At 47.3% G+C, this 14,716-nt stretch overlaps 1 protein-coding gene across 2 annotated transcripts in view; it reads left to right on the top strand.

The window, feature by feature from the left end:
• Nucleotides 1–5,911: 5,911 nt before the first annotated feature.
• OSBPL11 (oxysterol binding protein like 11) overlaps nt 5,912–14,716 on the top strand; it is a 92,620-nt gene continuing 83,815 nt past the window's right edge. Inside the window, exon 1 of one of the 2 annotated variants that reach the window (XM_062209238.1) lies at nt 5,912–6,543. In XM_062209238.1, coding sequence (XP_062065222.1) covers nt 6,350–6,543 — 194 coding nt within the window. In that variant the 5' untranslated portion in view covers nt 5,912–6,349. The remainder of the gene's footprint in view (nt 6,544–14,716) is intronic. The other variant, XM_062209229.1, reaches the window with a different exon arrangement.

Below are 14,716 nucleotides of genomic sequence, written 5' to 3'. Positions count from 1 at the left end.
GAAACAAATTACCCTTCTTCCATTCCCTGCACATCAGGGTTACAAAGAGAAAATGAAAACAGCAGGCACTTGTTCAGCTCTAACCGGAGGCCAGCGCTTCCCACACATTTTCATCCAATTCTCATTTCACAGATGAGAACACGGAGGCTTAACAAAGTAGTTTGCTCAAATCACACACACACACCAAGGGCCAGAGCCGGGATTCAAAGTCTGATGCCAATAAATGCATCCACACACTCAACCAATGTGCCAGGCAGTGTTCAAATCTTGGGGATACAGGAGGGGAAAAAAAGAATCAACTCCTCGTGCCACTCACATTCTTGTGAGGTACAAACAACACAGAACAAATCACGATGTAGGGGCAACGAAGGGAACTCAGCAGCGCGAAAGGGCAGAGGGCCTGCCAGTCTGTGCAGTGGCCAGGGAAGCCCCTGGGAGGAGAGGCGTGGAAGCACCTGCCCACTCACGCCAGCCCCATAGGCTGCTGACTCCAGGTAATGTTCTCGGGACTCTCCATTGACACTTAGGTTTCTCTGAACCAGGATCCTATTAGAAAACTCGGCATCATTTGAGAGACAGAGCTGGAATTCGCCCAGAGAAATATGTCAGACATCTTCCAAAGTGGTGGCTGCTGTGTCCCTAGAGCTGTCCAGCTGTTAAGTGCCCAGGCCATACATCGGCATCCATTTCACCTGACAGCCAATCCCCGCCCTTCAACAGCAATGACTGACAGGTGCCAAGCACTTCCTGTGTCACGGGTCAGACAGAAGTCTAAGTGCTCAAAACGTACCATCCCATTTAATGCTGGCCATCACTCTCACACGGAGATGGTCCTAGTCAGCTCGGGCTGCTTTAGGAAACCACCTGTAGATGGGGTGATGGAAACAATAGATTTCTTTTTCTCCCAGTTCTGGAGGCTGGGAAATCCAAGATCAGGGTGCCAGCATGGTAAGTTTCTGGTGAGAGCTCTCTTCCTAGCTAGCATACAGCTGCCTTAAACAATTTATTTCCATTTTATCGGAAAAGGAAATGGGGGGTGGGGCGGAGAGAGAGAGAAACATGCTCCCATCTATCATTTCACTCCCCAAATGCCCACAACAGCCAGGGACTGGGTTGGACCAAAGCCAGGAGCCCAGAACTCAATCTGGGTTTCCTAGGTGGTTTGCAGGAGCTAAGCACTTAAGTCATCATCTGCTTATTCCTATAGGATGCCCATCAGCAGGAAGCTGGGATTGCAGTTGGACCCAGGACTCAAAACCTAGGCACTCCAATATGGGATATGGGTGTTCAAAGCCATGTCCCAACCCTGACCCAAACATTCACCCTGGTCTTCTAGATGTGTCTTTATGTGGCATAAAGGGAGAGAGGAGAGGGGGAGAGAAAGAAAGAGAAAGAGAGCGAGAGCATGAACTACAGTTCATAGCGGAGATGTTAGCATTAGTATTACTCCCATTGTACAGGTAAGGAAACAGAGGTCAAAGCAGTTATGTACCTCACTCAGAGTCACGGGTGGTGGAATCTGCATGTCACCAGACATCAGCGCCCAGGATCTGGACCACTAGGCTGTGCAGCTCCTCTCCGTGGGGAAGGATGCACTGATCTGTCAGCCAGCTGGTCTGCAGGCGGAAACTCTTTGAACTCACAGAGGTTGTGTGCACTTCCTCTTTCTTTTTCAAATCACATGTCCTCCTTTTCTCCTTAGACATGAAATGAAACAGGTACAATTTGTATTGCACAACAACCAGAAAAGTTTCTGCTTTCAAAAGCAGTACGAAAGATCACTCCAACCAACTGCCCTGGCTCCAAGTCCATGAACATCATGTAAGCTCCTGGGAATAGTTTATTCTGTTGAGCTTATTTTATTTATTTGAAAGGCAGAGTTATAGAGTGTGAGCAAGATCTTCTATCCACCGGTTTACTACCCAGATGGCTGCAACACCCAGAGCTGGGTCAGGACAAAGCTAGGAGCCAGGAACTCCATCTGGGTCTCCCACTTGCACCATCCTTCAATGCTTTCCCAGGCCATTAGCAGGGAGCTGGATGGGAAGTGGAGCAGCTGAGACTTGACCTGGTGTTCATATGGGATGCTGGCGTTGCAGGTGGTGACTTAACTGCTCCACAACATTGGCCTATCTGTTGAGTTTCTTACACAGAGTGCCGATACTCAAACTTTAGTACTCTGGGTGGTATTTTCACTCTGTTGTTGAGTTTGGTTAGCATGAGCTGGTCCCTTAATCTCTGCAGCACAGGGAGCCATGATAAATGGTTTCTTTCTTTCTTTCTTTCTTTCTTTCTTTCTTTCTTTCTTTCTTTCTTTCTTTCTTTCTTTTCTTCCTCTTCTTCTTCTTCTTCTTCTTCTTTTTTTGACAGGCAGAGTGGACAGTGAGAGAGAGAGACAGAGAGAAAGGTCTTCCTTGATAAATGGTTTCTTTCTTTCTTTCTTTCCTTCTCCTTCTCCTTCTCCTTCTCCTTCTCCTTCTCCTTCTCCTTCTCCTTCTCCTTCTCCTTCTCCTTCTCCTTCTCCTTCTCCTTCTCCTTCTCCTTCTCCTTCTCCTTCTCCTTCTCCTTCTCCTTCTCCTTCTCCTTCTCCTTCTCCTTCTCCTTCTCCTTCTCCTTCTCCTTCTCCTTCTCCTTCTCCTTCTCCTTCTCCTTCTCCTTCTCCTTCTCCTTCTCCTTCTCCTTCTCCTTCTCCTTCTCCTTCTCCTTCTCCTTCTCCTTCTCCTTCTCCTTCTCCTTCTCCTCACAGGCAGAGCGGACAGTGAGAGAGAGAGACAGAGAGAAAGGTCTTCCTTTTGCTGTTGGTTCACCCTCCAGTGGCTGCCGTGGCTGGTGCACTGCAGCCGGCGCACCGCACTGATCCAAAGGCAGGAGCCAGGTGCTTCTCCTGGTCTCCCATGGGGTGCAGGGCCCAAGCACTTGGGCCATCCTCCACTGCACTCCCAGGCCACAGCAGAGAGCTTCCCTGGAAGAGGGGCAACCAGGACAGAATCCGGCGCCCTGACTGGGACTAGAACTCCGTGTGCTGGCGCCGCAGGCAGAGGATTAGCCTAGTGAGCCGTGGCACCGGCAGGTTTCAGGGTTTCTGAAGCTGAAGGTTTCATGTTGTCTGTCCCCTATCCTTGGTTTGGTATGCTGCCCCATCACATCTGCCATTACCCCCAATGAAGGCATGCCTGCATAGGCTTCTTTTTAGGCTTAATTAGTCTGGATAATTACTTCTGACCAGCTGACCTCACTGGTTGCATATAGATCCTCATCTAATTCAGCATTGAAGTATAAAAGGCAAACTCTACATTCCATAGTCTCTACACTAACAGTAAGCTATTCCATTAGCTTCTATATAATTTTTTTTCTTGAACAAAAGAGTTGGATTTATTTTATAAAGAATGTAAAAATGGTTCTGAGTTTCACAGGAGCTCAATTAGAATTGTGAACTGAACTGTGACAAGTCCGACAGACTAGAAGTGGAGAGGCCGGCAAGAACATTATTGCACTATTGCAAATCCAATGCATTTGCCACAGATACAGCTCAGATTTGCTCACCACAGCTCAGATACAGCTCAGATCTGCTCACTTCTCTATCCTCACTGTCATCATTCAAGTCAAGCTACTGTCATTTCTTTTTTCTTTTCTTCTTTTCAAAAAATATTTCGTTTTACTTATTTGAAAGGCAGAGATACAGTGAAGAGAGGTAGAGACACAAAGAAGAGATCTTCCATCTGCTGTTTCACTCCCCCAAATGTCTGCAATGGCCAGGTAGGGGTAGGCCAGGCTGAAGCCAGGCTCCTGGAACTCCATCTGGGTCTCCTACGAGGATTTGGGCCATATGCTGCTGCTTTCCCAGGCTCATTAGCAGGGAGCTGGATGGGAAGTGAAGCAGCTGGGACTTGAACTAGCGTTCATATGGGATGCAGGTGTTGCAGGCCATGGCGCAACCCACTGCGCCACAGCGTCAGCCCCTAGCTACTATCATTTCTGACTTCATTTCCTGTCACAGCCTCCTAAGTATTCCTACTTCCTCTTTGTCTTCTATTAAAGTCAGTTCCTAGAGAATTTGCCTTTTAAATAATTGCTTTATCATGACATAAATTCACCCATCTAAAATGTATGATGAGCTGGGTTTTATATATATTCACAAGACTGTAAATCTATTACCACAAATTTTAGAAGAATTTCACTGTCTCTCCCTCACCCCTTCACCCCTCCAAAAAAAGCAGTCACAGCCATTGCTACGTTCTCCCAACCCCTGGCAAGCACTAATCTACTTCCTGTCTGTAGGATTTGTCCATTCTGGACATTTCATATAAATGGAGCACATGACATGTCACTTTTTGAGTCTTGCTTCTTTCACTCAGAATCACACTTTCAAAGTCTATCTATGGTGTAGCATGTACCAGCCCTTCATTCCTTTCTATGGCCAAACAATATTCCATTGTATGGCTACACCACAGTTTCATTTTCACCAGCAATGTATGAGGTTTTCAATTTCTCCAATTCCTCAACAACATTGATTGCTGTCTATCTTTACTCATTTATTTGTTTTCATTTTATCTGAGAGACACACACACAGAGAGAATCTTCCATCTACCAATTCATTCCCCAGATGCCTGCAACAGCCACTGCTGAACCAGGAGCCAGGAACTCTATCCCAGTCTCCCTCATGGACAGCAGGATCCAAGTACTTGAGCCATCATCTGCTGCCTCCCAGTTTTTAGCATGAAGCTAAAAATCTATAAAGAAGAGCCAGGATTCGAACCCAGCATTCCCATATAAGATGCTGGCATCCCAAGCACCATTTTAACTGCTGCACCAAACACCAACCCCATCTTTCTTTTGAAACTTCATCTCTTTACAGGTGGATTTCCTTGATTGTTCTGAGGTGGGTTCTCCATCCCATTTCATTTATTTTCTATTATCACCCTCTTTTATTTTCTTCTTAGCCTTATTTTACAAGTTTGTTTGAGTAATACTGTCTGTATCTGTGCTAGAATTTTGTATACGTTTAATTCTCAAGTCATATTGTTAGGAACTAGAGTTGCAATTAGAAGGAACTTTAGGGATCTCCTGGATAACCACTCTTACTTCCCTGATGCGAAGACAAAGACATAAAGAGGGTGAAAGATTTCTCTGGGGTCAGGAAGAGTACTTGACTGGCTCAGAGGTGCTAACTTCCAGGACAGCTTCCTTTTCATTTGCAACATCCATTTGCCTTACTCCGCTGTCACGCTATTTTTCCCTTTTTTTCAAAATGACTAAAACGACCAGTATTTTTGATTTTTCGTAATTTCTTATTTTTCAAGCCTTTCTTCCTAAAATGCCTGGAACGGGGCCCTCAGATGCAAAGATGGGACGTGGTTCGTTAAAAAGGCCGGAAATCACACTCCGCCCGGGCACTGTTCGGGTCTGCTCCTTCTTTTGTTTCTCTCTCCTTCCCGACCCTTCTTTCTGGTGTCCTGCCTCGCCCTCCGGCTCCCTTTCTTACCCATCAGCCTCTGGTCACCACTCCCCCTCCAGGGCTGAGCTGCCCTTATCCAAGATGGTGCCGCGCACTTCGCCTCAGGGGGAAGTGAGCTCACCGCACTCCGGAAGGGAAGGCGGGGAGAGCGAGTCGGCGGGTGGGTCACCCGCTGTGGGGCTGTGGGTGGGGCGGTGGCCGGTGCCCTGGCTCTTGCACTTGCGGCTGGAGCGAGGGCTGAGAGCCGTGTCTTCCCGGGAACCCAGTCGAGGGGCCAGGGCCAGGGGCGTTGGAGAAAGCCGCCCCGAGCGGCACGCCGCTGGCCCCCGGAGAGACGGCCCTGGAAGCCGGCTTCCCGCCCCGGCGGCCTCCCTGCCCGACCCTCCTCCCGGGCTGCGCGCGCCGGCCGCGGCTCTGCCTTGGGGGCTGCGGCGGTTCGCGCCGAGCGGGCTGGACGGGCCCCTCCCCTGGAAGACTGGCCGGAGGAGACGCGGGAGCGCGGAGGTCAGGCCCCGGGGCCCGTGTCCGCGGTCCCCCGTCCTGGCTGCAGAGTCGGCGACCTCCTTACGTGCCTGCTTCTGCTTGGAGTCATGTCTCCGAGACCTCTGGAGGGGTGATTTCCCCCCCTCCGTGTTTTTGCCGGGAGGGTAAATATTTAATCTAAAGGATATCTGTGTTCCCATCGCTGTCCCTTCCCTCTGGAAAGTTAACTTCGGTCGGGGATGCGTATCTTCCTTTCTGGGGCCATTTGACCATTCCCTCTCCAGCCGCCGTCTGATTTAGCAACTGGAATCACATTCAGATCAGATCACTAAAAACAAAAAACAGAAACAAAAAGCAGCAGCACCAACGACAAAAACTACCGAGCTGTTCTCCCCCGCCCAAGAAGGGCGAATGGACTTCGGAGTGAAGATGCAGGGGGGCGAGCCGGTGGCGACGATGAAAGTCTCGGAGAGCGAGGGCAAGCTGGAGGGCCTGGCCACAACCGTGACCCCCAACAAGAACAGCAGCAACAGCAGCTGTGGGGGCGGCGGCAGCAGCAGCAGCAGCCGCGGCGGCGGCGGCGGCGGGAAAGGCTGGCAGTACAGGTGGGGTCTTTTTCTGCAAGGTGATTTCCTGGGGGTTGCGTGGGGCTGAGTTTGCCTGGAGTCTGCACTCCCCTAGTTGAAAGGTTGCGCTCATCTGCTAGCTTCTTAGAAGTGACTGGTACCTCTCCTTTGGACCTGGGATCTCACCTTGCGTTAGCAGAATTTAATTCATTCGTTGGCTCCTTCCACAGGTATTTCGGGAGGGCCTTTGGGGAATACAGAAATGTTGTCTCCCAGCTTCCTCCCTAGCCCGAGAGTGAGTTCTTCCTCTGATTTGATTCGGAACTGCTGTTTCAGCCTGTGTTGTAATCCGTGTGCCAGCGTGCCTTCTCATAGCAGGAGAGGGCAGGAACTGTTTAACTCAGCTCTTTCCAGAGCCTAGCAACTGCTGGGTGCTCAGAACTTGCTTGACAGATGATTGAGTTAACTGAATCGTGATTCCACCCGAGGTGTTTGTAACTGAGAAAGGGGGCTGTCCGTAAGTCATTGGACCATCAGGGCAAAGGTGCAGGGAACCAGTGCTTCTGATACTCTAAACCCTAGCCTGGGGATGTTTCAGTTTGAGTGGACCCGGCCAACTTGATGACAAATTCTGTATTTGTTACTTTCGTGGGTAGGAATGGAAAAAAAAAAAAAAAAAACCCTAAGGAATGGCAAGAAAGCCCTGAAGGAGCAACACAGCGTTTTGTTTTGCTTTCAATAGGTAATGGATAGGGGGCTATAATATTCAGAATCTTGAGAATGAGTGAAATCAGGACATTCCATGATATTGAAACTAAAAGGATGAATTCTTAAATTTTGGTTCACTGTGGGTGTGCATAATCCTACTTGCTTTTAGTCCTTGAACTGTTTGTGAAATTTGTGAGAAACTTGGAAGGGGCTGAGGCCAAGGTTTTGTGGGGGATTTTCTTCATTTATCATGAGTTATTATGCATGACTATATTAACACACAGAAACAGTGTAGAAGATTTTCACTTTTTATTGGTAAATGACTGTAGGATAGAAAGCTATGTCTAGTTACTGTAAGGTGCCTAGGCTTTTAGAATTAGTATGACCCTTTTGTATGTGTGTGTGGTTTAAGATGAACCCTTTCAGATTATCAGCTGCTGGCAGGGATATTCTGATTCATAATCTAAGGAAGCAAGGTAGAGTAAAATTCCAGGTACTTAGAGGGTCTGATATCCTTAACACATTGAAACCCAGTTGCAAATTGGAAAGCGAAACACATTCGGTATCGCTGGGGATAGTTGTCATAAAGCTGTGCCTAGATAGCTGTACTTAATTCAGAGCCATGTTACCCTTTGTTCATGGTTACTTAATAGTTACATCATTTTTAAATTAGAATCTATTGGAAGCACAAATGCAAAAGGTTATTAGGGGAACTGTAACAGGGGAAATGGCAGCTGACGATGTAGGATGAAGATTTGAAAATGAACGTGCAGACTCAGGCACGCCATTTCTTAGTGCAATACCATGGTCACAGTGACCGTAAGTCATCCAGGAGAGCACATGCTGTTTAAGTAGGCAGAGAACTGCATGAACGCCGTTGAATAATTTCAAAGAAAATAGCTAAATTTTAAAAAAAGATGCTTAAGTATCTGGAAAATTCAGCTTTGTGTAACTCCACCCCAGGGATGAAGATAAAAAAGGTACGACTGCATTTACCTACTGGCATGTAGTTTGATCCTAATGGGGCTTGTTCAGGGTTAATGCTTCAAACCAGCTCTCAGTATATCCCCTTTGCCCTCTAGGATGTTGATTAAGCAGTGTGCCCCCATTGTCCAGTATTTCACTGTCTTCCCTGGCTTCTTCCCTGAGGTTCAAGTCTCCAGACTTTAAAAACAAAACAACCATAACAAAGCCAACCAAATTCTTTCCTCCTGAAAGCAGTTTACACTCACTGCCTCCTTTCAACAGTTAGCAAGATAGCGGAGTTGAATGAAATATACTTGGCAGGCCAGGTGTGCGTCCCAGGAAAAAACTGAGAGCCCAGTCTGTTTTCAGACTGGAGGTTTTATTTTTATTTATTTATTTCAAAGATTTATTTATTTATTTGAAAGAGTTAGAGAGAGAGAGAGAGAGAGAGAGAGAGCGAGCTTCTGTCCACTGGTTCACTCTCCAAATGGCTGTAACAACCGGGGCTGGACCTGTCTGAAGCCAGGAACAACTTCTGGGTCTCCCATGTGAGTGCAGGGGCCCAAGCACTTGGGCCATCCTCTGGTGCTTTCCCAGGCTCATTAGCAGGAAGCTGGATTGGAAGTGAAGCAGGTGGGACTTGAACCAGCGCCCATATGGGATGCTGGCTTTGCAGGTGGAGGCTTTACCAACTATTCCACAATGCCCACCCCACAGAATGAAGTTGTTTTTTTTTTTTTTTTTTTTTTGACAGGCAGAGTAGACAGAGAGAGAGACAGAGAGAAAGGTCTTCCTTTGCCGTTGGTTCACCCTCCAATGGCTGCCGTGGCTGGTGCGCTGCGGCCGGCGCATCACACCGATCCGAAGGCAGGAGCCAGGTGCTTCTCCTGGTCTCCCCTGGGGTGCAGGGCCCAAGGGCTTGGGCTATCCTCCACTGCACTCTCGGGCCACAGCAGAGAGCTGGCCTGGAAGAGGGGCAACCAGGACAGAATCCGGTGCCCTGACCGGGACTAGAACCGGCGCTGCAAGGCGGAGGATTAGCCTATTGAGCCGCGGTGCCGGCCTGAAGTTTTTAATGGATATGGGCTCACTGGTTCTCTTCCCCCATCCTTCTTCTGGGATCGTGTGGTAGTGGTGGTGGTGGTAGTGATGCTTTCTTGGCATGGAATTCATGAAATTTCTCCTGAGGTTTTATCAGCACAGTGTTTAATGGACCAAATAGACCGCCTGACACAAGGCTGAGGAGATTCCACTAAGAAGTCCTTGAGGGAGGGCTGGGACCCATCTACAAGGTTATGGAATGGGGGCCAGACTTTGATGTATAAGAGCTGGGCTGCTGGGTCCAACGTTGTAGTATAGCAGGTAAAGCTGCCGCCTACAACACCATCCCATATGAGTGCCAATTGGAGTCTCAGCTGCTCCACTTCTGATCCAGCTCCCCATATGGCCACAACAGCTGGAGCTGTGCCGATCCAAAGGCAGGAGCCAGGAGCTTCTTCTGGGTCTCTCACATGGGTGCAGGGGCCCAAGCACTGGGACCATCTTCCATTGCTTTCCCAGGCCATAGTAGAGAGCTAGATCGGAAGTGGAGCAGCCAGGACTTGAACCTGTGCCCATATGGGATGCTGGCACTGCAGGTGGTGGCTTTACCTGCTACGCCACAGCGCTGGCCCCCTGGCTTGCTTTTCGTAAGGGCTTAGCTGTTGCCCCTTCACATAGGGATCCACGATCTGCAATATCCGGTTAGTCCCAGAAGTACTTGAGATGTCTTTAGGTTACAGGAGTAAGAATTTGCTGCATGGCGTGTACCCTTTCTGGGGCCAGGGAGTGGGGATAAGTCCCAAATAGTTTACCTCTTGGCAAACCAGTCATGCTTTCCTTGGACACCTGATGGCCACATTCTGTTAGAAGTTAAGGGTGCTAGTCAAAGGCCCAAAAGTGGAGTCCTGGCGGAGGGCAGACTAGCAAATCATCTACATTTTACATCTTCCCTCAAGTGGTTGGTCCTTTAGGTCCTCAAGGGCCCATTCAAATATACATAGGCCCACCTATGTGTAAATCCATGTGTCCAGGTTAGGTATAACTTTTTTCCCTGTTGGCTAACCCATTTAAAGGCAAATAGGAACTGACAAGAGAGGTTTTTAAAGCTTAATAATAACCAGGCAGGCTTTGAAGGCCCGACCAGGTGTGTCTGAGGCTTAAACTTGTGGATTAACCTGTAGATCTGTCTCTTCATGTGGGGTGCTGGAAGGTCCACGATGACACATGGCAATGATAGGAATCTGTCTGCTTACTGTGTAGAGAAGGTTACCGGGGTTCCTAACTTGTTTAGAATGTCCCTCCCAGCAGGGGAGTGGGGCATTCAGCATTACCAGCAACTGGTGGGAAAATATGGGCTGGCCCCAGTGATGATAGGAGAGGGGTGCATGAATCTCTTTAGGGAAGGCTCTGTTGATTCCCATTGTCTGGCCAGACTGAGAAGAGAGCTGGCCCAAATAGGTGGTTAGGACAGAGTAGGCAGTTCCCATATCTAAAAGAAAATTCACAGTCGTACCTGTTATATCAGCTGTGACCCTAGGCTCCATTCCCTCAACGGTGGTGGTCGACTTGGGACTGGGGGGGAGCCAAGGGGCATCCTCAACTTAGGGCCAGTAGGGTCTGTGTATCTTAGGAAGTCCTTCAGCTCTCGGGGTAGCTCTGCTTCCAGGGTCCTGGTGTTTGATGGGAGCGGGCAAGGCCTTCATGGAGGCTGGCTTCTGTCATGACAGCTGCTTGCCCAGGGCCCTGTCTTCCTGCCTCAATCACAGGTTGGGAATAGACCGCCTTGATGAGTTTCTGTGATGGCAGATCGCTGAGTAGGGCGCTGTCAGCTGGACCTGTCACCCATCTTTCTGCAGCTCCTTTTGCCCGACCCTTTATTATTGTTCTTGGTTCTGATTAAAGTAGAAGGTGGAGGCAGCCTTTGGGATGTCAGCCAAGGGGGTAATTGATCCCATCCCTAATTTTTGTAGAGATTTATTTATTTAATTATGTAAGAGCGAGAGGTCTTCCATCTGCTAGTTCACTCCCCAAATGGCTACAATGGCTGGCCCAGGAGCCAGGAGCTTCTTCCAGGTCTTTCATGTGAGTGCAAGGCCCAAGCACACTTGGGCCATCTTCAACTGCTTTCCCAGGTCATAAGCAAAGATCTGGATCAGAAGAGGAGCAGCCAGGACTCCAACTGGTGCCTATATGGGATGCTGGTGCCGTAGGAGGAAACTTAACCTACTACGCCACAGTGCTGGCCCCCATCCCTAGTTTTCAAAGCTCCCTTCTAATATCAGGGTCAGCCTGAGCTAGAAGTATGTAGTCATGGACATGTGCTGCCACTGTTTTATTTTTCCCCATGTGTTAAGATGTTGCCCATAAAAATTATGTTTTTCTAGGTAGGCTCAAACATAGTGACCATCTTATATAACATGTCTAAATTTTGGGGGGTCATCAGTGAAACTTTCCATCTCCCCATTAATTTGTTTGTAAAGGGCATTTCTGTCCATTGACTGCACCCACAGCAAACTAGATCTAGCTATAAAATGGTATTTTAATTTAAGCTTCTATTTTCTGACCATGATTCTTGGTCCTCTAATTTATATCGTGGCCAGGCAGGGTTACAGAAAAAGATTAGTTGTCTCTTCTTTAAGGTCATGGGATCAAGCTGCACATCCCAAGGGAGAGTATGTGGTATAGAGGGTTGGTCTCCCAGCACTATCCTTGCTCACTCGTGGCTGGCTCTGCCCACGCTATTACCAGAAGAAGGTCGGGACAGGGATTCTTGTTTTCTTGTAAGAAAAGAATTTCAGCTGTGAGACAAAGATTGGCAGTACTATGCTCGCGAAGTTTAATGAAGAAATTACACCTGGCAGGCCAGGTGGGAATCTCAGCGAAGAGCCAGTGAGTGTTTTTAGATTTTTTTTTTTTTAAGATTTATTTATTTATTTGGAAGGCAGAGTTAGAAAAAGAGAGCTCTTCCATCCACTGGTTCACTTCCATAACAGATGCCAAAAACTCCATCCTGGTCTCCCACATGGATGGGTAGCAGGGGCCTAAGTCCTTGGGTTGTCTTCCACTGCTTTCTTAGGTGCATTAGTAGGAAAGTGGATTGGAAACAGAGTAGCTGGGACTCAAACTGACACTCTGATGCAGAATGCTGGTGTTGTAAACAGCACTTTAGCCTACTATGCCACAATGCCAGTCCCCGTTTTTAGATTCTTATTCCACTGATATGTCCATAAATATATACTGATCAAATCCTTGACTTTTAGATGCTGCTTTCTTTCAGTTTCCCCTTCACTCCTTAGACTGTTCCATCCTTAGTTTCATTGGTTGACTTTTCTTTACTTTAAATCTGGGATGGGAAACATCCAGGCCTTGGGCTGTAAGAGGCCCTGAAATCATTTGTTCTGATCCTTCAAAGGGTACTGCTAGTGGGGTGTGAAATTCAATAAATCTATAGCAGGCTAATTTCTTTGTAAAGATTTATTTATTTATTTATTTAAAAGGCATAGAGAGATCTACCATCTGCTGGTTTGTTCCACAAATGGCCGCAAAGGCCAGTGCTGGGCCAGTCCAAAGCCAGGAGCCAAGAGCTTCTTCCTGGTCTCCCACATAGGTACAGGGGCCCAAGTGCTTGAGTCATCCTACACTGCCTTCCTAGGCACATTAGCAGGAAACTGGATCAGAAGTGGAGTAGCCAGGACGTGAACCTGAGCCCATATGGGATGCTGGTGTCAGAGGCAGTGGCTTTTTACCCACTGCACCACAGCACCAGCCATAGAAGGCCAATTTTTAAGTTGGTAATTTTGTATGGCCTGCAAATGATGTTGTAAATATCAAATGGTCCTTGGCAGAAAAAATGATCCCCATCCTTGTTTTACAGGTTGGTGTAAAACTCCACAATCTTTCCTTATGTTCTTGTTTATCTCATTGTCTTCTATAGCCTCAACTAACAGATTTTTTTCTTAAGGTTTATTTATTTTGAAAGAGTTAGAGAAAGAAAGAGATCTTCCATCTGCTGGTTCACTCGCCAGATGGCTGCATCAGGCCAGGGTTGGGCCAGGCCAAGGTCAAGAGCCAGAAGCTTCTTTTGGGTCTCCCATATAGGTGACAGGGGCCCAGACACTTTGATCATCTTCTGCTGCTTTTCCAGGCCATTAGCAGGGAGCTGGATCAGAAGTGGAGCCAGCATCCATAAGGGATGTCAGTGTTGCAGGTGGCGGCTTTACCTGCTATACTAGCGCTGGTGTATATTCTGGAGTCAAGAAACCTTTTTCTGGAGTTCCAGAGCCATATATCCAACTGCCTACCTGAACATTTCTATTAGTTTCCAATCAATAGCATTAATATGTATAATTTACTGCTATCTCCATTTTTAAAAAGGAGATGTCAGGTTATGTCTTATGGAATGGTTGACATTTGGTGAAGGCCCTTTGGTTCAGAACCTGGGCTTTGTAGACATAGAAAGTTAAAGCATAATGTTTTCAAGAACTGTTACTATTGTGGCATGTATCATTACTTCATTCCTTTTTGTGGCCGAATGATATTTTATTATATGACTATACTACATTTTGTTTATCCATTCATCAGTTGATGGACATTTGAGTTGTTTGCACATTGTGCCTATTATGAAAGTTTTTTGTGTGGATGTAGGTTCATTTCTCTTGGTGTATACCCAGAAGTAGAATTGCTGGGGACCTGTGTTGTGGCGTAATGGATTAAGCTGCCGCCTGTAATGTTGGCATCCCTTTTGAGGGTTCATGTCCCGGCTACTCTACTTTCCATCCTCCCTGCTAATGGCCTGGGAAAGCGGTGGAGGATGGCCCAAGTCCTTGAATCTGTGCACCCACATGGGAGACATGGAAGAAGCTCCTGGCTTCTTCAACAGCCATGGCTGTTGCGGCTATTTGAGGAGTGAGCCAATGGATGGAAGATCAATCCCTCTCTGCAACTCTGCCTTTCAAATAAAGTTTAAAAATAATAAAATAAAAAGAAACAGAATTGCTAGGTCATGTTTAACTTTTTAAGGAAATGCCAGACTGTTTTCCAAAGTGGCTACAGCATTTTACATTCTCACCAGCAGTGTTAAAGTGTTGCAATTTCTCCACATCCTCACCAACACTTGTTATTGTGTGTCTTTTTTATTTCAGCAGTTCTAATAGGTATGAAGTGTATCTTACTGTTTGGATTTACATTTCTCTGAAGATTAATGACATCTATACTTACTGATCACTTGGATATCATCTGGAAAATGTCTACGCAGAACATTGGTTCATGGTTTTCAAAAGATTTTATTTATCTGAAGGAGCTGGGACTGGACCTATCTGAAATCAGGAGCCAGGAACTCCATCTAGATTTCCCTTTTGGGTGGCAGGAACCCAATCTGTTGCCACCCAGGCACATTAGTAGGAAGGTGCCTCAGAAGTGTGGAATAGCCAGGACTTGAACCAGGCACTCCAGGATGGGATGCAGACATCCTAAGCAGCAGTTTAACGTGCCACACTAC

The sequence above is a fragment of the Lepus europaeus genome, chromosome 2 (assembly GCF_033115175.1).
Source record: "Lepus europaeus isolate LE1 chromosome 2, mLepTim1.pri, whole genome shotgun sequence".
In the NCBI taxonomy this organism is placed as follows: domain Eukaryota; kingdom Metazoa; phylum Chordata; class Mammalia; order Lagomorpha; family Leporidae; genus Lepus; species Lepus europaeus.
This window is presented reverse-complemented; position numbering and strand designations above follow the sequence as displayed.